Genomic DNA, 27,454 nt, shown 5'->3' with positions numbered 1-27,454 from the left:
ATATTAGGTTCAGATTATAGATCCGGTATTAAAGAATCCCTTGAACTTAATTCCTTAAAGAAGACAATCTTGAATTTGTAAAGGCCAATCTAGCTAGGACTGCAATCATTTAACCACCGTTAGCTGCAAAGAAACACCAATATGGCGTGCTGCCTAACTAATACAACAAGGTCTGGTCATTTGCTATTTATCAAAAAAAGAAAAAAGAAAAAAAAGGTTTTGTCATTTGCTTGACATTAATTAATAGCACCCACATCGGTTTGTGCGTGGCCGTAAGGAGGCTTATAGGGTGGCTTGTGATGAAATGTGGTGGTTTTACACACAGTATCTAATAAATCAAAGTTGAAGGACATATTTTCATTTCAGCCTGCAGTCTTATCCCTATATACAGATTACCAAGGACCAAATCGTACCCCCTATGATCTGGATGGCTTTATACTAAGATATATGGAATACTACAGTCCCATCAAAGCGAAAAATTCAAGTTCATCATCAAAATGAAACCCAACAATCTTAGTAATCAAATAGTAAGAAACAGGGGGTCCATAAGGGTAAAAGAAATAGTTATTTGTAAGATTATAATAAATTTTGTAATTTATGATGCAAGCACAACTTACCTTCAATACAATATTCCCAGATCTCCAAAATTTACATTAAATCCTAGTGTTGGATCTCCGTACTATAGAGGTCTAGGATTATAGACTCAAATACATCTTCCAGACAGGAGGTGGTGGGAGTAAATGGCAGCCATTGGGCTTTTACGGCAATTATTGTCCTCCAAAGCAAAATGTAAACAGTATACTAAGGAAATCACTTTGGCGAAACATTTAAGTTGGATTCTTTCTATGTTCTCTCTCTGATAGGTTAGAATTATGCAGCGGAATAACCAATGGAAATTTCAAGGAAAGTAAAAATTGGAGCTCACAGATCATCCCAGCTTGAGCGTGGCTGTCCTGACACGTTGAAAGCTCAATTTTCTCCAATACTATCATCCAAATTGATTCAACAAGAAAAATCATTTCATCAAAGATACTAGAATACCCAATTGCCTCCCATGTTAGCTCCAAACCCTCACCAAAAATTTAGAAGGAAACACACTGTGAAAGCAATAGGTGTAAAGACAAGCTTGCCATTAACTATGACATTATATCAGACTATCTGTCTATCATATTACTGCTCAAGTTCCAAAATACGTTATTTGCGTATCATATAAATTATCATTTAACGTCGCATTAAAGGTTGATCAGAACAATACGTGAAAACATATCAGTTACTGAATGTGTATTCTATACCTACCTTAATGGCGCACCAGGCCTCAGTCTTTCCCAATCGGAACATTAATTTGTAGGAGGAACTCATTTTATTTTAAAATCTAGAAGGCAGGTAAAACCCTAGCTGTTAATAATAATATAATATTAGAGGGGGAAAAGATTTAATCACAAATGACAGGCAATATCACAGATTAATCGCAATACCCTTGCATTTGGATTTGATACAAATACATTCAGAGATAAAATAAGTAAAAGTGGGGGAGGAAAGATTCAGGGAACTACCCTTTATTCATGTCTTAACACAATAGCCTCGATAATTGAGCAGTCTAGACAAGCATCTAGGCTAACATAAACAGCAACTCTTCATTGATGAAGCAAAAAAAGAAATGGAAGTGCAGACATCTTTACACGGCCCCACAAGCCTGGAAACAAGCAACAATAAACTAAAAATCATTACTTGTCCCTTGTACAGGAAAATAATAATTTAGTATTATAAAAATATTGCAGCATAACACCAGAGTTTTATTAACTTGGGATCTCTAAGTATTAGTTTATTTGGTTTGATTTAGATTGCTTACCAGACTTTTTTTTTTTTTTTTTTTTAAAAAAAAAAAGCATCAAGAGACAGATTTGATATTGAATGTTCAGTGTATTTTATCTTTCTTTCTTCTCTCCTCTCTCTTTCTTCTTCTCTTTCTCCTTCCATAATCTTGCATTGATAGAACAACAAAGAGGATAAAAGTGAAACCAAAAAGGGAAAAATCAAAGAACTAAAACAAGCATGGTGAAGCAGTAAGGGTATGTTTCAGTTTCCAGGAAAAAATATTCCACTCAAAATGCAGCCATCCATCCCAAAGGAAGTCAAGAACCATGATTAGAACTACAGGTACACGGTCAACTTAAGGACGTCACTACAGAGCACTAAATGCAATTCGTGCTTTAGGATCTTAACATTATAGCATCCAGAATAACACTAAATTAAGGCCTCCTACTCTTAGAGTATGCAAACATAAGTTTTGTACACATAATGCAGCCACAAGCTCTTCTTGAATCTTACAATGACATTCAGAAAGTAGAATCCTTGTATAGTACAAGCATCTAACAAATATCTGAGGTAATGCACCAATGCTATCAGAAATTGATTTTAAATTGGAAAGAGTTTGCAGAAGCTCATGTTAAGGACAACGAAATTTAACATCATTTTAGTCTCCCTGAAAGAATATTATACCTTTTGCCAGTTGGTGAAGACTCTTAGCCTCCCAAATCAAGCCAAAATAGGCTAATGCAATCTCAACAAAGAATCAGCAAAATTTTCTGGACTCTCATTTGTGAACCTCTAGAACTTGTTGCACATAGCAATTACTTATTTTCCTTGAACTACATGTCAGGGCCATGAATTAAAGAGCTCAAAACAGCAGAAAAGGCTAGGAAGCCTCATAGAAAAAGCAATTTTATTACAAACAACATATAAGTAAGCCTAAAAGCTTGGGGTGTAAATGATGTTTATTTACGTAACAAAACAAAATCAGATAATATAAAATAGAGGGGAGTTTAAAGTGATTTTGATACTATATGGGCAATAATCCAAAACATTGGCTGTTTGCATGTCAGCCTCTAAATATCATGGTGTAAGTTGATACACATGGTGAGTGCACTTCCTAACCATCCTAAACCAATCCAGTCTCGTTTTCAAATTCTGCTAGAACCTCTAATGTAGGACAGGCGGGGAAGGAAAGAAAATTGAAAATTAAAAGATAGGCTCCTGTATCACACTAAAACAATTTTAGAAATCACTCCTAAAATCCCTAGGCATCACACCTAAGTTTGATTTGCATCATACAAAACCAGAGAAATAACTCACAGAAAAATACTTGTATTATTAATCAACTTTTCTAACAGAGTTACAAAGGCCCCTACTTATAATAAAACCACCTAACAATGTTAGGAAACTAAAATAAAAAGAAACCTAGTTAGATAAGGAAACCAAATAATATAACTTAAAAGGAAACTAAAATAATAATAACTCTAATTAAATTAGAAAACTAAATTAAACTAAAGCTACTAGGATACTTGAAGGTCCCAAATAAGCCCATCTTGCCCTAGATCATGCCAAATTAAAGATTGGGCTTTAGAATCTAGTTTTCCCGTCTTCTTTGATAAGCTTTGAAAGGTTGTTTCCATGTTGCATCACCCTCATTTTTATTAATTTATTCTGCTATACGTGCAAGTACCATAACATATGACAGCAACCATCCAGAACCTAAAAGAGAGCACATATGCAGACATATAATTGTACTTCGAACCCCATCACTCCATAATGATAATTCCTCATGCTACCAATGCATCCTCACATGTTAGTTAAACCTAACATAAAATAGCACTGTAAGAGGTTCAATGAAGGAAGATGCAATTGGCCTCGATACATCATATACAAAGCTGGAATATAAAGGGCCATACATTAAAGGTACAGTACAACATCCTAGATAACATAAATGCCAAAAACCATCAATGATACTAATTTCATTCAGAATAGTATCCACACAAATCACAACTAGAATTCTACTGAAAGCCAAAAACATAAATTCTACTTTTCAGTATATAACTAGACTGAATGATTTTATAATTGTTCTTTCCAAAATTACCCCTCCCAATTACAAAACAAAAACATTCTTTGACTTGAACTCTTCAATAAAAAGAGACGCTGCAATTAAAAAAATTGTTAAAAGTTTCAGCGGAAGAATAATTTAAGTGAAACCCATCATTGATTGGGAAAGAAAAGGAACATAAATCTGAAAAGCTAGATAAGAATTTGATGTGATCGCTCCCTCCCCTTCAATGATAGCAGTGCCATAACAGCTGCCTATATCACCTTCAAAGATATCATCTCTCCCTCCCCTCAAACAACCAAGAAGATGTGAATCAAACCATTATATCTCATTCAAACCATTAGTCATAAATCATAAATCCACTAGCCCATAAGAGCCCTGCCGTTACCACAATTCATGTTATTGTTACAATTATAAGTTACAGATCCAGTTGATCTTGAAAACAAGGAAAATTAGAGAGAGAGAGAGAGAGAGGGACGAAGGGACAGAGGGAGACAAAGAGGCATGAGATATCTAATAATCACCAAGACCAGGAAGGAAAAGTCACTTTTTGGATTATTGAGCATCAATGCAGCATAAGCTGAGGTCACAGAAATCCTATCAAATTTGAGAATGGTATAAGATTTAGCTTTCAGCCATCAGCTGAATAAATTTTTACAGGTAAAATGGTTCCAGACAAGAAAATCTATAGAACTCAACTTCAATGGTATAAGATTTAGCTTTCAGCCATCAGCTGAATAAATTTTTACAGGTAAAATGGTTACAGACAAGAAAATCTATAGAACTCAACTTCAATTTTTTGAATTCTTATTTTATGTTTCCAAACACAATTTTATGCCCAATTAAATATTGTGAAAGTAACGCCATGAAAGAAGCAAGTTAAACCAAAACTAGTGCTAACAAGTGGATTTTTAGTAAATTCAGTGTGTAACAGTTACAGAAATGTAAACAAAGCATATAAAACATCTGGAATCATCTGAAGGGAAACTGATTAGTAATATGTATATCCCATTCCATGAGTTATTGAACTCTTATTTTATGTTTCTAAACAAAATTTTATGCCCAATTAAATATTGTGAAAGTAATGCCATGAAAGAAGCAAGTTAAACCAAAACTAGTGCTAACAAGTGGATTTTTAGTAAATTCAGTGTGTAACAGTTACAGAAATGTAAACAAAGCATATAAAACATCCGGAATCAACTGAAGGGAAACTGATTAGTAATATGTATATCCCATTGCATGAGTTACAGATAACTGATATAATTAGCACACATAACCACTAAACCCAATTCTATTTTGTCTGTCAGCTGCTTCTGCCTCTCTAATAATCTGAGCGAGCCAGATCTCTTAGCTTGCTTCCTTTCTAATTTTCTCATGCCTCCATGACTTTCACAGCCTCAAATTTCAACCCTCCATGTGCATTCACATTTCACACAAAGAAAACAAAAAATATCCATACATAGCAAGATACATAGAATCTTTGTCAGCAAATCTGACAGTCTTGATCATTTCCATCTTCAGCTCCCTCATAAATCTTGCTCTCTGCACTCTTTAAATTTTATGTTAGATTTTTATTTCAATTTGGTTGCTGATTTAGCATCTTAAATTTGTGTTCTCATTACTTCCCTTGGCTTTTCTCCATTATAGTTATTGCGCTGTATCATAGAACAAACAGAATAAACTATCAAAATTCTAACCAATACTTCCTGTATTGGATTTTCACATCTGAATCAATTCAGATTGGAACTACAACTTTTAATGCGATCATCACCACCACCAGTTAGGATGGAACAAATCTCAAATACAGCAGTTTCGTACCAATGCACAATCCTAGGTGAAAATTTAATCATCATAATTTCTCAACATCAGCCTTCGATGTTTCCAAACTACAAAGTCTTAAACTTAAAAGAAACTATAAAATCACAACAAATTAAAGCCCAAAAATTGTCTTAAAAGAGATAGATATTCATAAATGGATAAATTCCCTGTTGGCCACTGAGCAGGAAGGTAAAAAGTAATCAATGAGAGGTAAAATTACAACAGCTCGAAAAGAGGGATATTCATAAATACATAAGCTCCCTTTTCCTGCCCCACTGGCAATGAGTGCTTGATCAAATACTGAATAAGAAAAACCAAAGACAACCCAAAAAATACAAAAGCATTCCCACAATTAAAACGATAGATAAATATAAATTCCAGTGCAAATGACACCATTGAAGCCCGATTAGCTTTCATAACAATGCCTAATCTATATATATAAGAACCAAAACATGAGCATCCCACTTGGCAGAGATTAACAAAATCAAACAACAACAGAAACCAATTTCTCCCCCAAAAAAAAAAAAAAAAAAGAGAGAGGAGCTAACCGAGGCAAAAATTGTTCATTTCTGGTAGCCACCACCTCGAGCATTAATATCCTCTTCGATAGTCTGCGTCAAGTAAACCCTAGGAAAGTCGGAGACGTCGAAAGTCTTCTCCTTCATCAGCTTCTCGACGTCGGGCTTCCTGAGGATGGTGCGTCGGATCGGAGGGCGGTTGCGACGCTGGTCGCGGGTGAAGTACTTGATGTCGTAGACTGTCTCAGGATTGGAGCTCGGCACGCAGGCCTCGACCTTAGCGCTGGCTGGGCACGTCAATCGGTATTCCAGAGCGCCTGGAAGCGCCGACTTGTACTCGGGATCGGCGCATGGTCCCGTTATCTCCCATGGCTTCTTGATGTACCGCTTTAGGGTTTGGAAGAGCGACGAGCTCGCCGACGACACTGCTTTCGCCATTCACACTCTCTGAATCTGCGTTTGTTTGGTGTGAAATTGAAAAGAGAGAGAGAGAGAGAGAGACGAACGACGACGGAATTTGTGGATTATTTGGGGGAAAAATTTTTGCAGCCACCTTTCAAGGTTGACAATTTTACCCCTTTTAGGTTCAAAGATATATTATTATTATTTTATTTTATTTTATTTTATTTTATTTTATTTTATTTATTATTATTATTATTTTTTTTTTTGGCAATATTAGAATTAAAAAAGTCATAGCGAAAATGTTTTGGTTGTGTATGTGTGTGTGTGTGTGTGTTTTTTTTTTGGTTTTTAAGGATTCAATACAAATATAATTTTCAGCAAAAGAAAAATAAATAGGAATTGTTATTAATTTGTATTTCTATTCCACTATCTTTTAAAATAGAAAAAAAAAATTGAATAATTACATTTCATCTTAGCAATGCAATTTGGCCATTTTTTCTTCTTTTTTTATAAATTAATAAGTTCAACCAAGTAATTTAAGATATAAATTTGATGAAACTAATTCTATTCCATCAAAAAAAATAAAAAATAAAAAAACAAACAAACTAATTCTATATAAGAGCGTCTCCATTTGTGCTCTTTATTTACACATAATATTTAAAATGAAGAGCATCTTAAAGAATTAATGGAAATTTTTATCCAATTCCACCTACATTCTTTATCATTACCTTTTTATTTTTAATTTCTCAATCAATAATTACTCTTCATCACAACATTCAATTACATCAAAGTTTATATATATATATATATATATGTGTGTATATATATATATACACACTAAAAGCTAAATATAAAGAGTAAATTTGATTTCTTACATTTGAAAATCCAAATTCCAATCTGTATTACAACTTTTTAATTTAAAGAGTCTATTGGAACTATTAAAAATATGTATCTTTTTAAAATGATTTTATTAATAGTTTGAAAAAAAAAAATTCGGATGATGTTAGGGGTTTTTAATGGGAGGTAAAGTGCAAAAAGTCATAATTTAAAGAGGTAAAATATATCATTAAAAAAAAAAAAAAAGCAAAGAAAAGAAGGAGAAGGAGAAGAGGTATAATTTAGTTATCCAAAAAATTATATTAAGGCTCATTGTTATTTTATATTTTTATAGATCGCCTACCCCTGTATTTTTATAAATTACAAAACCATAAAACCTTATATTTCATTTTTATTGCAATGTTATTCTAAATGTACACCAATTTACCCCCAAAAAAAAAAAAATTAATACTTAATTGTATTTCTAATATTTTCATATTAATACAACTAATTAAATTGTAAATAGTAGTAATAAAATCTTCTTAACATTCAATTTTCACATAAAATTTTTAAAACATTATATTCAAAAAGGGATGAGGTTACAACAAAAATGAAATATAAACCAAAAAATGGATCTTGTCTCGTAATGGATATGGTAAAGTTATTGTTTTTCAACAAGGATCTCAAATTAGAATCCATCCCAACAGCTATAATAAGATTACAATAACAACAACAATGAAGTCAATATGGATTCTGATGCCAAGAAAAAAATTATATATATATATATATATGGAGTCCAGTATAAATTAAATTAAAATCTGTAAAAATAGGTATTTACATACTTCTTAAAGGGAAAAATCTTACCATTTGGTACACCAATATCCAGTCAGATATGATCTGCCATTATGCATGAAGCAAGAAGAAGAATATGTGATATTTGTGTTGCATTTATTTAGTCATATGATTATTTTTTATACTATTTCATCTTGAAGTAATGGATTCAAACTTTTATCACTCAGCTGTCTTGAAACTACCTTATGAACTATTTATTGATTACTAAATTAACAAAGCAAGAGAGTTGAATAAAACATCAATCAAATTGGCCAAAAAGAGAAAAAATCTCATACTGAGAAAGAGAGAGAGAGAGACCAGTCTCATCCAAATTTTTTATTTTAATTTCTGCAAGTTTGATACAAGATTTGAAGCAGCAAAAGCTGCAGAACCACCAAGCACAGAGACCAAAGCAACAAAAGCTTGAAGAGCAACCTGCCAAGGGTAATCTTCAGGCACAAGGTAAACAACAGAAGGACCCAAAAGAAGCAATCCTAAGCTAAGACTCAACAAGGCTCCTGGTGTCCCTGGATCTGTAGCTGCTGATAGAACACCAAACTCTTCTGCCTTTGACAGCAAACCCAGTTTCTCAATTGTTGACAGGGACAGCCCGGACTTCTCTGCCGCCGATAAAAGTCCGGCTTTCTCTGCTTTTGTTAACAGTTTCAGTTGCTCCACCCTTGTTAGTAACTTTACTGGTGGTGAACTTGCCAAGGGGCTGCTCCTTGGTTGTTCACCCAGTGGGAAGACAGTTGAATTCTGTGTTTAAGCAAAAATGGCATTTTAAGTCTAACCATGTACTAATGAATTTGACCAAATTATATTCTTCATATATATATATATATATATATATAAATAATGATTTCGAGTTTGAATCCTTCAATATCAATAAATAATAACGATAATGATAAATTAACCAAATAAAGTTAAACAACTACTTTTAATTTCATCAAATTCATATAATTTCAAATTGCACGAGCGGATTAATTAAATTAAACTACATATATAAGTAATTTTGAGGATTTTTAGTTTGACAAAGTGATAAACACTGGATACAAAATGTAATTCTTTTTTTGTTTTTTTTCAAACTTTATAACATACATTTATGAATCTTAAGCAAGAAAATGGTGCACCCTTTTCCCCAGATTCACCAGTAGATAAGAAAGATATAAGCATATTCAGAAATTTATATATTCTCTATAAAAATAAAAATAAAAACCAAAAAAAGAGATATATAAAATAAATAAATTGGTTTTTTCAGGGTCTTCTATTCATGCGCTGACCTTCCTGGAGGAAACAGTTTTGTTAGCTGATGGAATGGGTTTCTGGGCAGCCATAGATTGAATTGTTCTTGATTTAGGTCTCTCAGGAGGAGAACAAAGGAAAGGAACTCCTACTCTACTGCTACAAAATGCTTTAGCTTCCATTATTATCTCTCTCTCTCTCTCTCTCTCTCTCTCTCTCTCTTTTTCTCTTTTCTGTGGGTTTCCAATGACCAGAGTGAAGGAAAATCTCAGAACCACCCAAACTGAATGGATGGACAAGAGAGATGAAGGATTGGCTTTTAGAGCTTTTGATTTCCACGTTGCACCATGTGATTGGGTCTCGTACTACAAGTGGTTTTTCCTCCATTAGTGTTTATGGGTCCAATTGATTTGATGCCGTACACTAATAGAAAACGATCAATCATTGCCCTTGGTCTTATGTATTCCTTATTCTTGACTTTTTGTTTTTATTAAAAACGTAATTTGTTTGGAAAGAATGTTTTGCACTACATAAAATTTATTTATTAGCTCTCAAGATCAAATTTTCACTATTTAACACAACTTCACAATAACAATAACAATATATACTAAATAATACAATACTAACAATAATAATATTAAAAACCCCTCTAAATCCAATCAGGTAATATTGGATTGTGTAAACATAATATTTTGTGGAATAATACATTGCAATGTTGCTTGCTTTTTCTTCTCCATGACAAGCCAAAAGTGGATCAAATATAAATGAGAAACAAAAAAAAAAAAAAACAGACATAATTTTCTCATCCTCATTAGTTGCAATTATAGAAAAAACAAAAACCTTAATCATAATGCCTCACATTTATCAACTAGGAAAGGGGGTAAACGAGGAAAAAAAAAAAAAAAAAAAAAAAAAAAAAAAAAAAAAAAAACCCTCATTTCTGCTCTCAAAAAAATTGTCTATCCACCGCCTTGCTTCACTAACACTCAGGCAGGAACAGAATTGCGGTTTCCACCGCCACCGCCACTGCCACTGCCACCCCCTTGGCGTCCTCCCCTTCCATTTTGAGTAACCCGCTGATAACCCTCTCCACTGCGTCCTCCCGAACCTCTAGATCGCCCTGAAAATTCACCCTGGTTTCTGAATTCATTCCTTCCAAAACTGCGGTTACTGCTGAAGTTCCCACGACCACCCCTGAAACTGTCACTCCGGAACCCAGATCTACCAGAAGAATACCTCCCTCTCCCACTGCCACTAACTGTTATAAAAAAGACAGATTTGTTAACCCTTTTTTTTTTTTTTTTTTTTTTCTTTCTTAACATTTGCAGCCATAATTTCATCAAAGCGAACATTCACAACCATAATCTCATCTTGTACAGCTTGGACTCAAAATTCTATAGCTCCACAGGCTGGCAGGGACAAAACGCACAAGAAACATAAAACTTGTTCAACTTACCTCTTGTGGTGGTTCTCTTTTCCTCGACAACTGCTTGACGATCACCGATCATAATTGGTGAGGCCTACAATTTATATTAACAACCTAGATTAGATAAGAAACAGCCCAAGTAAACTGGTACAGTGACATGGAAGTTCCACTTATGAATTAACTGGCCAAGATCGAACAAACATCTTATAGCATCAAGAGGCAATTTTCAAGAAAGCAGCATTTTCATAAGCTCCGTTGCCAATGACATGCAAGGCTTCCCTTATAAATTTAAAACAAAAAAATGAAGAACCCTAAAATTCAAGGCTACACAAAAGCATTCAATAAAAACAATTTGCTAATTCAAATGCAATATTCTAGGCTTGTTTCTCTAATTTGTATTTCCATTTGCTAGTCCAACCAGCCCAATATGGCACATTAAAAATCAATAAGTCTAAACTCCCTAACACATGTTATTGATTAAACACTTCAAAGTATATTAAAGCCCTGAAATCAAGAAGCCAACATAATGAAATCTTACTAAATTTCACGAAAACGGATGATGATCATAATCATCCCTGCCTTTGAGCGGAAAGTTCTTCCCATTGCCAAGAATCATACAACAAATCCCGTCACTTGCACATTTCCCAATACATTAGACAATGTCACACTATTAGCACAACTGTTCTATAATGAAGGTGTCAGTTGCGAATGCTAAGGTTATGAAACATGTATTCCCCATACCATTTCTACTGATGAAAATGGGCTGGTAAGCAGGCCACCAATAACACAGCACATGAATAGATTCAACTAAATTATGATGACAATTTATATCGCGAAACTCCCTCAGAAAAGATAGAAGGATACATATGATACCATTTAGATGGAGTATGCAACTCAGTGAGACATAAACTTTACAAAGGGTATTAGTCACTTTGTTGTTGATCTCCAGCCAGCATCAGATATTCAGCTTGCAGTTGATCAGAAGTTTTATACATTTAAAATTTAAGAAAAGAATCATAAGAGATGACTGTCACTATCATTAGTCATTAACATAATTATTATATCAATGCGTTACTATTCTTATTCAAATACATAACATTAAAGACAACCACACGTCTTTCAACCCACCAAAAAAAAAAAAAAAAAAAAAAAAAGGGAGAAAAGAAAAGGCAACCATAATCCTACTTTCCTCCACTTCGCAACATGAGAAAGTTACTAATCAAGCCATATCCTATAGGAACTGGGACTTAAAAATCCTAAAGCACTCCATAAGGGAGATAATTTGGGCCTACCAAATGGAAATTGGTCTTTAAATTTTCGAAAGATGACATGTAAGAGGGAAAGATGGTGGATTTATTCCAGGTCAGAATAATGAACCCATTATATCTGACCCTGCAGGTATGCCAATTCAATAATTACTTAAAAGCAGCTATTTTATATTAAAACTTTCTAGTACTATACACATAATATTTATTTTTATAACAACAATAGTTCAAGATTGATTGGGCAATTTGAAGCACAGGAACCTAATTTGAGTTCAACAATTTCAACTTTAATCGATCAAATAAAAATGGTTAGTCAACCCAACCATGCATTCATAAGCATCTACAGCATTGATTCTCTGTTCCCTCCTAAAAAACAAAGTTTTCTTGCAACAGAAGGGACCTATGCAACGTACAAACAACCAATTATTGTAAAAAATCTGAGAAAAGACAGACATATACTTTCCACTTGCATCGTCAAGAATCAACAATAGGCACATTAATTCATTAATCTAAACTTTTAGCCAGTAAAATCACCAGTTCCATATAATTCAGGTTTCCAACAATATAGACACACATCCAGAACATAATTACTGAAACTAGGATGCAATAATTTTGACAAAATCAATTATTCCTTTCCATGAAATAGAAAAAACCCTTCCAATTTTAGCGATGCTTGCTTAAGCTTTAACACTTTCAGCAAACTGGATGTTCAGTAGAAGTATGATATAAGCCCTTAATTAATATACATCACTTTCATGCAAAATTCCAGAAAACAGTAAAATGGATACATAAAAAGGCAATGTAATAAACAAGTATAAATCAGAGTACTCTATTTTTTATGGGCGAGCTAAATGCCTACTTAACCATATGCTTTCCACAAGAATCGCACTGCAAAATTCTTCAAATCAAATGGCCTTGTTTGACTTCCGGTTGCCATAATTACATCCAAACCAAGAATATTGTATGCTTCATGAATGCATTTTGTATCCTAAAGATGCCTAAAAACCTATATCTTGGTAATGTTATTTCAGGTTACACTAAACAATAAGAACTAGGGGTTAGTAAAGTCTTATCCATGTGCAATCAAGAGCTCTGAAAACACAAGTATTTGCCTTATATGAGACCATAGAAAAATCTAAGCTGCTAATAAACCAAGTTTGATACATGAATGGAGACAACTTGTAATAATATAGTACCAGTATCTCCAACTCATAACATGTAAAATAAAAAGATAAGAAGGTTTTATACAATACCTCAAGCGCACTTTGCATGGAACTTAAACTTTGAAATTCAACAAAGCCAAAACAGAATCCCTGCTGCAGGAAATAATAAAATATACAACCTGTAAGTGCTACATCAATAAATTTTCAGTTCAATTAGATATGGCATTACTGTATCTGAAGCAAACCTTACTACTTCTAACTTGGATGCCATCTCGCTTAATAGGCCCAAATTTCTTAAACTCTTCCTCTAGTTGTTCAACTGTTGCGTCATATGGCAAATTCCGAACATATATGGAGTGACCTTCAGCTGTGAAGAACAAATAATAAAAAAGTGAAATACAAAAAGAATATAAAACCGAGAGAGAAAGAGAGAGAGAGAGAGAGAGAGAGACTTAAAAACAACATTTGTAGATGGGAAACCAAGACCTTATTTCATCCACAACATTTATCTTTCATATATATATATATATATATATATATGACAATAGAGGAGAAACATAAAACAGTCTGTTGAAAAGTGTGTATACAGGTTATTCAAACTCGGGAACGTTTCATGACAGTTGATATCTAGTAACTCGAACCAGAGAAATTCATACCTTCCTCATTTGCATTGTCACTTTCAGGAGCATTGCTACCGCTAGGAACTGATGGCTCTTGTGCAGGAGAAGGTTTTGCAGAACCAAGGGATTGTTGATCGGAGTTTGCAGGCATTGTCCTCACAGTTCGGGCAGGAACATAGACAGAATTTAATGTGGTATTACCTTTCGCTACCTTCAACTAAATGTTAATAACAATTAGAAACAGTGCTGATAACAAAATGTAAAAGCAAGCGCAATTGAAAAGAAAAAAATAATAATAATAATAATAAATACCAAAAAAAAAAAAAAAAAAAACTAGCAACTGACAATTGATGCATATGATTTCTTTGGAACATCCTCCTGGGCTTTAGAAGCTGAATCGACTGCAAGGCTTTTGTTTTCACTGGAATATGTAGGGGGTTCAACAACTTCTTCCGCAATTACAGATCCTTCCTCATCATCCGAAGGATCACAAACTTCTGCACCATTATCAAGATCTTCCTCATAGGGTGCCTCAGCATCCACAACCAGGTGCTCAGGGGCATGGGCTTGAGTAGGTTCTGTGAACAAAGAAACAATTTAAAATTTGAGAGTATGCAAAACTGTAAGTTGGTGTTCGATAAAAAACTCAAGCTTCCTATAAAACAGGTAAATAAGTAAATCAATCCTACCAACCTGGTTCTACAGTTAAAGAATCTTCTTGAGCACTTTCATTCATGCCATTAACTGGGACAGAGTTGATGGGCAATGTTTCACACTCCTCGACAAACCTAAAAACATCATTTAAGACATAGTAGCCTTTGTCTTGCGGAGCAAGAAAGAATGTTTGCGTGAATTTCTTTCTCACGTTGTCCTTTCCTGTCAAGCATCCAGTTACCAGAACAATCACTCCCTTCTTATAAGACTCCTGAGCATCTGCACTTTTTATTTCTGCAGTATAATCTTCATAATTCAAAGAAAGAATCTTTTCATTTATTGCCTGCTTGGATAAAAACAAAGCTATGTCAAGAAATGCATATTTCATCAACATATTTCTATTGCTCATGATATATTCCAAAAATCCTAATTTAAGGTATTCAACCATATCAACTTCAAGTGGTAATTTACAGCAACTTTCAAAAGTTTGACAACAAAGAATATAACAAATACCAGAAACTAAATAACTGATCGGTCTTCTACGCTAATTAGCAAACATTAAATTGCAATATTTTCTCACTTGGATCTATCAATTATTTTACAGCAAGCAATCAAAATCCAACACCATGCCAATAGAGGGTACGAAATTCAAAGATCTATAAGAAACTAGTAAAGTTCTCAAAACTGTCTAGTCACTGATGGGATGCTCCAGTCGGACTTAAACATGGTTGCTTCTTATCCTAGGGAAATTCAATGCTCACAAATTTTTGAATTATGGGTCATCAGAAAAGTAATTGATTTCAATGAAACACGAGATTGTCATAGTACAAAACCAAGAACCAAAGATTTAGGCTTTCCTTCTCCATTACTATATTACTAATTTACAACTATTATATGGTATTTTGAGGAAATTTCCCTTTAAAGGTATTTTTCAACAATATTATCAAATGAAAAGCACATATTGTGAAGGAACTGTAACAATAATGACCTAGACATATTGGAGTTAACTACATATGGTTGTTAGAGGCGGAGGTTTTTGCTATGAAGCTTTCAAAGAAGTCAAAATTGAGTTTGCACAAGTGGAAATAAATGGATTTTTGAAACAATTAAAAAGCACTATTTTATGCACAACAAACTACTAAACAAACTAAAGCATAGTTTCTCACTTTGAAATGCTATTTTGGACAGTTCAAAAGCTATAATCATACAGAAGAAGAAGAAATCATTGGGTAGTTTATTTTTATTTTTATTTTTATTTTATTTTGTTTTTGTTTCTGCTTTCTTTGATTTTAGTGCATGTAAAAACATGTAAAAACAAAATACTTGTTGATAACCAAATTGTTATTAAAGGTAAATGATAAATCTAATGACATCATCCTCACTGCATCACATCTTAAGACTGGTTATATGTCATAATAATCTACTTGAAGAACCAAATTAGTCAAAGTCCCTTTTCTAATAACCTAACCTTATACTTTAAATAAAAATAACTACTAAATATCACATTATGAATAATAGTATCTTAAATGTTCTTTTATCTATTGTCTCTAAACAAATAAAAATCTAACTTTTGATCCTTATGAATTTCGCTTTGTTTTTAAAAAAGATGTTTCTAATTTTTAATTTTTAATTTTATTTATTTATTTATTTATTATTATTATTATTTTTTTTAAGGTTATAAAAACTGCATCACCAAACATGTCCTAAGATGGCCGCTTCGATCAAAAGATAAATGATGGGAAGTATTTCTTCCTGTTCATATGTATACACTTCTGCCTGTTTCATCAGTATATATTAGAGTAGCAACAATGAACCAATGTCCAAAATACCAATTAAGACTTTGATTAAGTCCCTAAATATGTGGAGTGAAACCAACTATGTTGTTTCTAATATCCATAAGATGCTCATAAAAAAAATAAAAATTGTCAATAATCTCGATCGTACCTTTTATAGTATGCCAAATATGCAACCCTATGTTTCTCCATAGAGAACAAAAAAAAACTAAATGACACAAATATACATGTAAAAGGCAACGGATATTATTGATGCCAACCCAAAAACAAAACAGTGCAAATTGTCTTTTTATTTAGGGGGAAGAAGAAAAAGACAAAATAAAAACAAACAAGGGATAGTGTACATGTCTTCAAAATGCAAGCTTTTCACACCAGTACATAAAATTTCCATCATAAGCACACTTTAGCCCTTTTTTGTATTTTTTGAGTTCTAAATAGCATGGGTAATCTATTCCAAAGGTACACGACCTATATAATACAAATTAAATGACCATATTTATCCCTAACTACAGTTTTCCCAACAAAACTTACAGAACATCCAACTAATAATACATTAACCAACTGACACAACATCCGTGCAAAAGGTTCGGCATAGTAACTTATAAGAAGTTGGAAAAATGTAAACTAAATGCACTTGAGCCAGCTGAGTTCTATCATAAAAGTAAGACCTTGAATTAAAAGCAATAATACATGCACACACACGTATAAGGAAATAAAAAATACTTGCCTGCAAGGAGGTCACTGCCGTCATAACACCATTCTTGTCTGGCCGGCTAACAGAACTTGAATCTAGATAAAATCTATGCACCAATTCTGGAGAATGGTGAAGAATATGGTAATACTGTTCCACGAAGGCAATGCCAACAACTTGGGCACTGGGTGGAGAGGCAGGACTTGCTTCCTGGATTGCCATCTAGTGACAGTTCAACATTAACATGATTAAAAGCACATAGTTATTGAAAACCAATAAATACCAAAGCTCAAAAGGGATAACAAGTACTACAGAAAAACAAGGCATAAAATTTACAAACAGCAGACAGTAGCAAAACTCCCAACACCAACCCACCCAATAAATAAATAAACTCCAGAACGATATAAGTTAGCGAATTCATAGAGCCATAAGGCATAAATAAGCTAGAATAGTGAACAAATCAAAGAGTTATTAGAAAAGGAATGGCAACATGAAACTTTAACTACCAAAATAAGCACAAACAGCTGACTCAAGCATATTAAGCGTGGTATGATTTAATGCCGAATTTCATGACTCCACCTCCATGAAAAACAGAATTTTTAGCCCAAAAAAAAAAAGAAGAACGAATAGAGAACCAACTACAGTAAGGGAGGAAAAGTTCTAGCACCCAACCACTCCATGATGAATCTCTATCAAGTAATCAAAAATTGTATCTTTTAAAGGGCAAAGAAAGAACATAGTCACGCTCATGCTGGCCTAGAAAAAACAGTATTTTTTTTTTTTTTTAATACAAAGCCAATACAAAAAAGATAATAAGAGATTTCAAAAACCACAAAATACAAAACAATTAAGTTAACAAGAAAATAGCCCCGAACCCCCCAACCAAATTAATTTAAAAAAAAAAAAAAAAAAGTCAAATTTATAATAGCCCAGGGATTTGCCTGCAAAAACTGAAGCAGACCCAGAACTTAAAATATCAAAATTATAGAAATAGATTGTAACTTTTGAATCTTTATAGCCCTAAAACAAAAGAGGATATGAAAACCCCACAAAGACCCACCAAACAGATTATGACTAGAATTAAAATAAAAATAAATAAAAAATAAAAATAAATAAAAAGATAAATGAAGAGGTCGATTCCCACATACGTGAGACTGACGGATCAATCAGCAACAAGATTGACAAACAGAAATCACAGATCAAAACAAGACCATTATTGACATATGTATATATATACATATATTTCAAGCGAATAAAGGCAAGCCAAGTAGGATACCTGCTTTGGACTGATCTGAAACTTGACAAAGAGAGAAAGGGAGAGATCTGTTGGGGGGATTGAAAGAGAACAAGGGGAAGAAGGAGTAGAACAGAGGAGAGAGAAAGAGCAGTAAAGGGTAGGATTTTGGAACGCAAGTGAAAAGTACAGAGCAGAGATTGTGAAGCCTATTATATATTTTTTAAATGAGATTACCAAGAAAAAAACACTAAATAATAATAATAATAATAATATGTCAATAAAGTGGCTTCAAAATTATTGGAAAGGCAAATTTTGATTTTTCTTTTTTCTTTTCTTCTGACTGTCAATATTCTTTGAATTGCACTATTTTTTTTCTTTGTTTTATCATTTTTTTTTACAAAAAATTATATAAATTTACTTTTTAGTTTTAAATTTATATGATAATTTTAAATTGCAACATAGTTTAAATTTTTTTATAATGACAAAAATAGTTTAAATTTTATAATGACAAAAATACTTTTAGTGTGAAATATTAGAAATAAAACATAAACCTTTCATTTTTATATAAACTATTTTTAAAATAGTTCATTTATGAAAAATAAAAATAAATTATAAAATGCCACCATTTGATAAAAAATAATATTTAAAAGTCATTTATTTTTAAAATATGTTTATTTGTAATTACACAAACTTCGTTCATTTATTTCTTTTTACTTTATATAGAAAAATTGTCTAATGATGGAAAATGAATATGTATTAAAACTAACTAGAGAAGGAAAAAAATAGTTATTTTTATTAATATATTTAACAATATATTGAATTATGTAGTTTTTATTATTTTTAAATATTTTTAAAAAATATTAAATGTGATAAAATTAATTAAAAATCAAATTTTATAGTTATTTATGTATTAAAAGTAATTAAATATCAAATTTTATAGTAATTTATGTATTTTTAATATAGAATAATCAATTAAGATTTTTATATGTTTTAGATTTGATAAATATATTTATTTTTAAAATGAATGAGTACTAATTTTGAACTTCTTGATATCTATTTCCCTAAATGGGAATATATATACTTATGAAATAAATATTTATAAAATTAAAAATATATTAAATAAAAAAATAGTTAATCATATAAAAATAGAATAAAATAGTTATTGTGTTCTTATATTTATTAATATCGATCCCGTGTAATGCATAGTATATATTATTTTGAAAATTAATTATACACAAATTAAATCAAATTAATTAACTATATTATTTTTTATGAGTAAAGACTAAAGATTATTGATAATTTGTTATCAATTTTATAATTTTATTTGATATTGTTTAGTAGTTTTGCAAAAATTAAATAATTTGGACATCTTTTCTTAAGTGCATCTTGTTACCGTGATCTTATTAATAAAATTATTAAAAAAAATAGATTCCAATATAAAAAAAAAATGAAATATAATAAAAAAACAACTATATTGTCTATGATAAACGCTTAAAGTTTGTTAGCTTATGTTTTCTATTTTTTTTTTTCAAAATATTGCTTTTAAAATATAAAACAAAAACAGTTTTTTATTATTTTATGAAAGTAATGGGTGTTTGACCAATTGTGCTTAAAAATAATTTTCAAAAATAAAAAACATACTTTTAGGGGCGATGCACGCGTTTTTGGATTGTGTAGAGCAAATTGTTATTCTTATTATTCTCTATCAACGCTCAAGTGCTAGATGTAATAAACTAACATACTTTTGATTTTTTTTAAAAACTATGAAAAACATCTTTTTATTTTTTTCTATTTTTTTTTCCATTTATTCTCTGAAAATAGTTTCTGAAAACTGATAGCCAAACAACATATTTTTGTTTTAAGAACAATTTTCTATTTTCAAAAAAAAAATTAAAAAAAAAAAACCGTTCTTAAAACAGGTGGTCAAACATGCTCTTAATTTTCCTAAGTTGCTTATTGTTTTATGAAGTTGTTGCAAAATCTGAAAATTTTGATACCTCCTAATTGCCATAACAATCGTATTGTTCTTTCTTATATGTCATTGGCTTAAATAGTCTCTTATGTCTTCTCCTCTTTATATTTTTGTCCTCCATCATTTTGAAAAAGTTAATACATAAAGGTGAATTAATAATCAATGAGGAATCTTCATTAGCAATTTTATTGTTATTTTCGATCAGTTTTCACAGCATATTTTGATTCAGCATCGCCAACTTCAACTAAAAATCCATAGTATGGTTCACATCAATACTCTTGACTAAGATGATAATGATTATGATCCATTGAAAAAAAATAAATTGAAATTAAACAAATGAAAAGAAAAAAATTAATAACTAGAACAAAAATATGAAAAGAATAAATACCAACAAAACATTGAACATTGAAATTTTAAATAACCGAAAGTGTCATTTAGTAATTTATAACAAAACATATTTGACTTATTTGGTAAATAAAATAAAAACAAATAATTTATCTTGAATACAAATCTTACTTTACCATATTTAACAATTATATTCTAAAAAGAATATCTCAAATTTCAAAGTAATAAAATAAAATTATATTATTTATGTAACTTTTTTTGTGTCCAAATAAGGAGAGATATTTATTAATTATCATATAATCACATTTGATTAAAGGAACCACATATATATATATATATATATATACAAATGCAAATACACTTTATGTCGTATATAATATTATGATAAAAAATATATATTTTTTGGTACAACCAATAGAAATAAAAATTTGACTCTCTTTCAATTCATTATTTAAATTCACGTTCAAATCTATTATATATGTAGAAACACTCTATGTCATATATATATATATATATATATATAATTATAATAATAGATTTTATATATTTAGTATAACCATAAAAGATAAAAAAAAATCTCATATTTTTAAATAATTACTCCATTTAATACTAATTAATATTTAGATAGGACTATAAATAATATAAAAGGGGGAAGTAACTTTTTTATTGATGATTTTGAAAACAATTTAGAAAAATATTATAATGACATATTATATTAACTATTCTACGTTTATATATCATATAGATAGATTTCATATACCACAAGTTAATTTTATTGAACATTAAATTAAATGTCAAAGCTTTCGTTAAAGCTCCATTTGGAAAGTGTGAGAATACGAGATCTTTTGAAAAAAATTAACTTTTTTTATGTTTGAGAAATTTTGACAAATGAAAAATGTGGGCCCATTAGAAATTAATTAAATGAAAGTAAATCAACTCAAAACGTTAACATTCTCAAATTTTTAGAAAAAGTGATATTGCATTTCTTTTTTTAAAAAAAAAATATTTATCTTCTAATAGAAGACACAAATTAATTTAGGGTTGTATGATAACACTTTCTAATATAATTTTTACAAATCAATTCAAAAAATGAAAATTGTAAATATTGTATTTCATATTTTAAGAACTTAAAAACATTTCCGTAATATATTTAAAAATATTTTATGAGAATGAAAATAGTAAAATCATCTTTGATAATGAATAGATATAATATATATCTATATAAAAAAATAACAATCTTTGTTATTGAAATATTAAATATTTTCCAAATTTGTATATAACATATGTTAAATATAATATATATCTATAGAAAATAAATACTTTAAATATCTTATTTTAGTTTATGTTTCTAATACATATTGGAGAATTCGGAATATTTTATGGATGGTTCAAGATTTGAGGAAGTAAAATTTCATGGTTTAATGAAAGGTACATGATAAAAATGATAAGTCAGCCATTTTTTTTTTTTTTGGTTACTTTAAAATTTTGATGGATATTTTAGAAAAAAAGAAGTTTCAATGGACATAAATTCAAATATTTATATTAAATAATGGTCACCTTTTTTTTTTTTGATTAAAAAAATAATGATCACGTTTTCTATTTGTCGACATTGGGCAGGAGTTATTGAATGAATAACATTTTATGTTATTTGGATATATACTTATTTTTAAATAATTTGAAGCAGTGAGGTAAACTAATAAATATTAGTAGCTTTTTTTTTTTTCAAATAATAATACTACTACTAATAATAATAATGAGTATGAGGATTCAATAGGACATTTTTGTTATCATCTACAACAATTTTCTTCCATTTATTTGCAATTTGTGACCTTACAGATATTAATGTTAATGTAGATGACATATTAATCAAACCAACTTCATTTGACTCAATTGAACCATTAGTTGATGAAAAAATGACTTTGTAATTCTCCTCCTCCAAAGGACAATATTAGTAAGTTTCATGATATGATAATTGCAACAATTCAGCAATACTCATGTATTCCTTCCAAAAGAACTAGAAAAAGAAAATACTCCTGTATTAATTTTTTATTTTGAACACCAATAAGTGTAGTGGAAAAGTACAAATCTATTGTTTTCTTGTATAATAATTTAGCATTTGAAGTTTCATACCTCATATAAAAAGAAAAATTATTTGGTAGAAAAGGGGTTTATTACATCCGCCATAAGCCCGTTTAATTATATTATGTTAGTTCAACAAATATAATTTTTTAAAATTCATATAATTAAATTTCAAATTGGTAAATGATTTGTTATCAAATTAATTCTCTTATGTAAACTATTTATTAATATATTTTGGTTTGCCTTATAAAGAATAATTATATTATCTATTTTATTATATGCCAAAAAATATCATTTTCTTTTCTAAAATATTTTAAAAAATAACACGCCTAAAAAAATATATATTTCATCAAAAAATACTTAGAAATCATTATTATGCATTCCATATTTCATCCAACATATATATGTCAGGACTTGTCCAAGATCCTTCATCGGAACCCTAGACAAGTTCTGATCCCAGAAAAATCCTACTGGATATTCTAATGGAAAATCCGGCAGAACCTCCCCTAAGGATTGGATTTACCACAAAATTCCTGCACTGAAAACACACTTCTATATATAAACCGCCTTATTCCTCCATTTTACTACAATTTAATTCCACAATAATCAGTACTTCCATAAATTAAACAAGGAACTAATGCAGTATTTAATAAAATATATCCAATACAGTATACAGGGCATCATAGGGTACAATTAAGTATGAAAGTTATACAACAAAAGATGGAAATAAATATTACAATAGAAATAAATGAAAAGAAAGAGAACTCTTCGAAATACGACAACAATGAAGATCAAGCTCGCTCCGGATGAACGTCTACCAATCTTTGTACCTAGGGGAATGGATTTAAAAATATGAGATGCTAATCATCTCGGTGAATGACCCTATTTACTATAAAATAATAATAGTAACGATAATCATAGTACACTTGATTAACTAAAAATAAATAAGTAAATAAATAATAATTAATTGAACATAATATTTTCTCTTAAAATCCTCACCATTCACTCCGTTGGAAAGGTTCCCCTTTTAAAACATTTTCGCAAAACCCAATCTTTTATACTCCAAAAATAAAGAAATAATTAATTTAATATATAATTAAATAATCCAAATACGAATAAAATATAATAAAATTAAAATACTTGCATTAGAGAAATATAACATAAAAGTGAAATTCAATATATAATTCGTAAAATTTGATTTAATAAACCAAAATAAACAGTGTCAAAAATATAATTTAAATAATTACAACAATCAAGTAAAATAAATGGTAAAAATATATTATAAAATTCATTTTGAAATATTCAATCAATCTATATAATAAAAATATGGCAAGATGTATTTTAAAAATATTATTTTAAAATAAGTGTCATAATATATAAATGAATACATTTTAGAAAAATACTAATTGAAAATGGGTAATAAAACAAATTAAATACATTTAATTTAAATACGATTTGAAAACTTTAGGATTTGAAATTTATATCTGAAAATAATACTTGACGCACCACACTATATACCAGTGATGTCCTACGATACCCAGCGTCCCGAGCAGCATCTGGCGGGAGGTTAAAGAAAGAAACTTGCATACAGTAGCTTTAGCTTCCTGACAGCGCCGCTACTTACTGTCATCCTGGCCATGGAGGGGGCGGCTTATGGCCAATATCAAACTTGCCTGCCCTCGATCCGATGGCAACTCACGTGAGACATTATAACTTATACGCTCATCCACATACACAGTACAGAACACCAGTACTATATGAGTGCGTCTAAAACAAATAACCATATTATTTTGAAAAAATAATAATTTTTCCAAAACTCACCATGGGAATCATACAATTTTTCAAATTCACAATCCCACATTTTTTTTTCTTTAATATCTCCAGCATAAATTCATCAATAATAATATACAAATAACTTTTCCCAAATCATAAAATCAATCAAATAATATTTCAAGAGCATAATTATATAATTTGAAAGTACCAAACTTAAACCAATATTTTTCTTGAAATGTTTAAAATCGAATCATGCCTAAAAATAATATTAAAATCTAAATACAATTAATTAAATGAAAACACATTACTCATGCGTATTAAATTCAATTAAATCAAAATAATAATAATCAAGAATTTCTTAATAAACCAAACTTTTATTTAGCATCAATAAGCATATATATATATATATATATAAAATACAATTTACCACAGTTATAAATAAATTCTACCACATGAGCATATTTTCTAAATATTAAATTAACACAAAAGAAATATAATTAATCACCTCAAAATAGTTTTAAAGGTAGGTCACTCACCTTAAGTACATGTATCAATCGAGATCTTCTGCAGGATCAATTCCACTACCCACATGTGTACCTAAAATATCCACAATACATAAAACTAATTATTTTAATATTTTAATTGGGTAACTTCCAAATGGGTACCAGGAGAGCGAACACAAACGACAACCAAAATTTACGAGTGATATACCGAATCGAAGCTTGTGAAATGAGGATTACGAATCTGGTCTCACTTTCTGGAGATCGGACCCGAGGTGGTCGGAATCTCATCGGAAAGGTGTCAGGTTTTGGATCCTCGAATCTCACAACCCGCCACTAGTTGGAGGAAACCGACCTCAGATTTGGGTTCAGGGGGTCGAAACTAGTGGGAAAGGATGGGCGGTGCAACTGGAAACTCGCCAGAAAGTCGATTTCTCGACTAATCGTCATGGTTATCGGAATCCGTCATCGCCGACGGCGCATTCGGTGGCCACTAGTCGTGATTTTTGGATGAGATGTAGATCGGAGGATGGGCAAACTAATGAGACTAGCGGTGAGGCAAACGGAGGCCAGATCGGGGAAAAATCTGGGTTTGAAGCAATCGGCGCTGCTACCGGAAAAAATCTCGATCTAGGCGCATCGACGGTTCGGTGGCTGCAAGATTTGGTGGGCTGGCCGAAAATGGAAGGGGCAAGGTGGTGGTCGGGCGTGTGTATGGGTGAAAGGGGCGGAGGAGAGTGAACGGAGGGTGGCCGTAGGTGCTGGCTTCTCTCTCTCTCTCTCTCCAGTCATACGGCTCACACACGAGTTTGAGCCAATAAGAGGCGATCCCGTGGGTGCCACTGTACACTCACGGGGAAAGGTTGAGGGCTTGACACATGGCGGATCTGAAAAACTTTGCGAGTCCATAATTTTTTAACCGGGTGTCCAAATTAGATGTGTCATTAGTCTATAGACTCATATCGACGAGTACTTTACAACCATACAAGAGTCAAATCAAAATTTTACATAAATAAAAAGTCAAACTTGGCACCCTTGGACAGCTTGGACCGCATCTTGCCTTGCGCATAACTTTCAAATGGTAGCTCCAATTTCGACGTGTTACTAGTCTATGAACTCGAGACAATACGTACTTTGAAATGGTGCCTCGATCAATGCAAAATTCCATCCAAAACAAAAAGTCAAAATTTTGACCCTCTCGGTCAACGGTCAACTTCGGTCAATGTGCAAAAATTTCGACGTATTATGGGATGGGGTGTTACATATATGTATATAAACCTTAAAAAAAATGTTATTATATATTCCATATTCCATCCAATATATATACACACATACTTTTTTGCTTAATATGATAAATTGAGATATCTTTTTTTTTTTTTGAAAAATGAGAAATAGTTTTTTACACTTCTCTTTGTGTTGCAACTATTTTATAAGATAAATAATATGTATATATATATATATATATACGCCTATATCAATTTTCTCAAAATGCTTATAACAATAGAGCAATAGTATATATATTATTTTTATTTCTTTAAAATAAATTAATAATAATAAATAATAATAATTGTATTTATTTTACATTTTTTGACAAATAAAATGAGTAAGATAATTTTTTTTTAAAGAAAATTGAATATATTAATAAATTCATATTAAACGAATTAATTTCTTTTAGATGAAATATTAAAAAAATTAATTTTGTTAACAAATGAGTTAGGGTTTTTTTATATGGAATTTTAAAAATGACACTAATAATGCATCAATTTAATGAATTTGTGTAATATAATTAGACTGATATGTTAGATTTTCCCTATCAAATAATATCTCCAAATAAAAAATAAAATGTTGTTCAATATGTATATGTATACAAAAATTTAATATCGTACTATTTTATTAGCTTCCATTAGATTTTGTCAACAATTGATGTACCCGAGTCTGTCACACGTTGCAGCTATCACCCTAATAACTTTTTGAGTTTACAGCAAATTGATCTAATAATATTATTAGCTATTGAATTATTTTAAAATTTAGATTTTAAAAATAAATTAATATTAAAATATAAATTTAATGATATATTTAATTAAAATAAACTCTTATGGACCTAGTAATCCATAAATTCATTTTTAAATCTCAACTTAAAATGATCCAAAGAGTTGATAAAAAAAATGCTAATAGTAAAATCATTTGGTTGACCTACCGATTAAGTACTTAATTTCCATCTAATCGATCTAATATGACATCTCATTAAGTACTCATCGTATATGTGTATATATATATATATATATATATATGTAAATGTGCTAAAATAAAAACATCCAAAACTTTTTTAATCGAATATAAATAGATTCAATATTTAGAGCTATTTGATTAAATGTATTTGATGTGATAGATTTGGTGTCATATGTAATTAAGTGATTCTAGTTAATAAA

General features: G+C 30.7%; 3 protein-coding genes and 1 long non-coding RNA gene across 8 annotated transcripts; 1 reads left to right on the top strand and 3 right to left on the bottom strand.

Annotated features, from left to right (window-relative positions):
* Positions 1 to 1,396: 1,396 nt before the first annotated feature.
* Positions 1,397 to 6,755, bottom strand: LOC107418925 (uncharacterized). 2 transcript variants are annotated; one of them, XM_016027620.4, is made up of 2 exons: positions 6,244 to 6,752; positions 1,397 to 1,693 (listed from the first exon to the last, which is right to left on the bottom strand). In XM_016027620.4, exon 1 carries the CDS (start codon positions 6,649 to 6,651, stop codon positions 6,259 to 6,261), a length of 393 nt encoding a protein of 130 aa, XP_015883106.1. In that variant the 5' UTR covers positions 6,652 to 6,752; the 3' UTR covers positions 1,397 to 1,693; positions 6,244 to 6,258. The 2 variants fall into 2 exon arrangements, with proteins under 2 accessions (XP_015883106.1, XP_048329865.1); XM_048473908.2 differs by lacking the exon at positions 1,397 to 1,693 and adding an exon at positions 1,882 to 1,980 and having other exon boundaries at positions 6,244 to 6,755.
* On the top strand, positions 1,987 to 6,206 carry LOC132800563 (uncharacterized). Its single transcript, XR_009635690.1, has 2 exons — positions 1,987 to 4,537; positions 4,629 to 6,206. It is a non-coding gene; the product is annotated as an uncharacterized LOC132800563 (long non-coding RNA).
* A 1,830-nt stretch (positions 6,756 to 8,585) lies between the features above and the next one.
* Positions 8,586 to 9,809, bottom strand: LOC125422330 (uncharacterized). The gene is made up of 2 exons (XM_048473484.2): positions 9,546 to 9,809; positions 8,586 to 9,021 (listed from the first exon to the last, which is right to left on the bottom strand). The coding sequence occupies exons 1-2, from the start codon at positions 9,687 to 9,689 to the stop codon at positions 8,599 to 8,601; spliced, it is 567 nt and encodes a 188-aa protein (XP_048329441.1). The 5' UTR covers positions 9,690 to 9,809; the 3' UTR covers positions 8,586 to 8,598.
* A 301-nt stretch (positions 9,810 to 10,110) lies between these two features.
* Positions 10,111 to 18,554, bottom strand: LOC107418918 (nuclear transport factor 2). Of its 4 annotated transcripts, none has more exons than XM_048473479.2 (9): positions 18,396 to 18,554; positions 17,156 to 17,341; positions 14,675 to 14,978; positions 14,327 to 14,559; positions 14,018 to 14,198; positions 13,607 to 13,728; positions 13,452 to 13,514; positions 10,964 to 11,027; positions 10,111 to 10,765 (listed from the first exon to the last, which is right to left on the bottom strand). In XM_048473479.2, exons 2-9 carry the CDS (start codon positions 17,339 to 17,341, stop codon positions 10,494 to 10,496), a joined length of 1,425 nt encoding a protein of 474 aa, XP_048329436.2. In that variant the 5' UTR covers positions 18,396 to 18,554; the 3' UTR covers positions 10,111 to 10,493. The 4 variants fall into 4 exon arrangements, with proteins under 4 accessions (XP_048329436.2, XP_048329437.2, XP_048329438.2 ...); XM_048473480.2 differs by lacking the exon at positions 18,396 to 18,554 and adding an exon at positions 18,061 to 18,179; XM_048473481.2 differs by lacking the exon at positions 18,396 to 18,554 and adding an exon at positions 17,626 to 17,757.
* Between the last annotated feature and the right edge of the window lie 8,900 nt (positions 18,555 to 27,454).

This window comes from Ziziphus jujuba, chromosome 2, assembly GCF_031755915.1.
Source record: "Ziziphus jujuba cultivar Dongzao chromosome 2, ASM3175591v1".
In the NCBI taxonomy this organism is placed as follows: Eukaryota; Viridiplantae; Streptophyta; class Magnoliopsida; order Rosales; family Rhamnaceae; genus Ziziphus; species Ziziphus jujuba.
This window is presented reverse-complemented; position numbering and strand designations above follow the sequence as displayed.

Bases quoted from the DNA above. Each gene is read 5' to 3' on its own strand.
- LOC107418925 (XM_048473908.2), bottom strand. From the start codon at position 6,651: ATGGCGAAAGCAGTGTCGTCGGCGAGCTCGTCGCTCTTCCAAACCCTA.
- LOC125422330 (XM_048473484.2), bottom strand. From the start codon at position 9,689: ATGGAAGCTAAAGCATTTTGTAGCAGTAGAGTAGGAGTTCCTTTCCTT. The intron at 9,022-9,545 runs GTCAGCGCATGA...GCTTAAACACAG, and splicing joins AAACTGTTTCCTCCAGGAAG to AATTCAACTGTCTTCCCACT.
- LOC107418918 (XM_048473479.2), bottom strand. From the start codon at position 17,341: ATGGCAATCCAGGAAGCAAGTCCTGCCTCTCCACCCAGTGCCCAAGTT. The intron at 14,560-14,674 runs GTTGGTAGGATT...CTTTGTTCACAG, and splicing joins TTCTTTAACTGTAGAACCAG to AACCTACTCAAGCCCATGCC. The intron at 14,199-14,326 runs GTCAGTTGCTAG...ATTAACATTTAG, and splicing joins AGAAATCATATGCATCAATT to TTGAAGGTAGCGAAAGGTAA.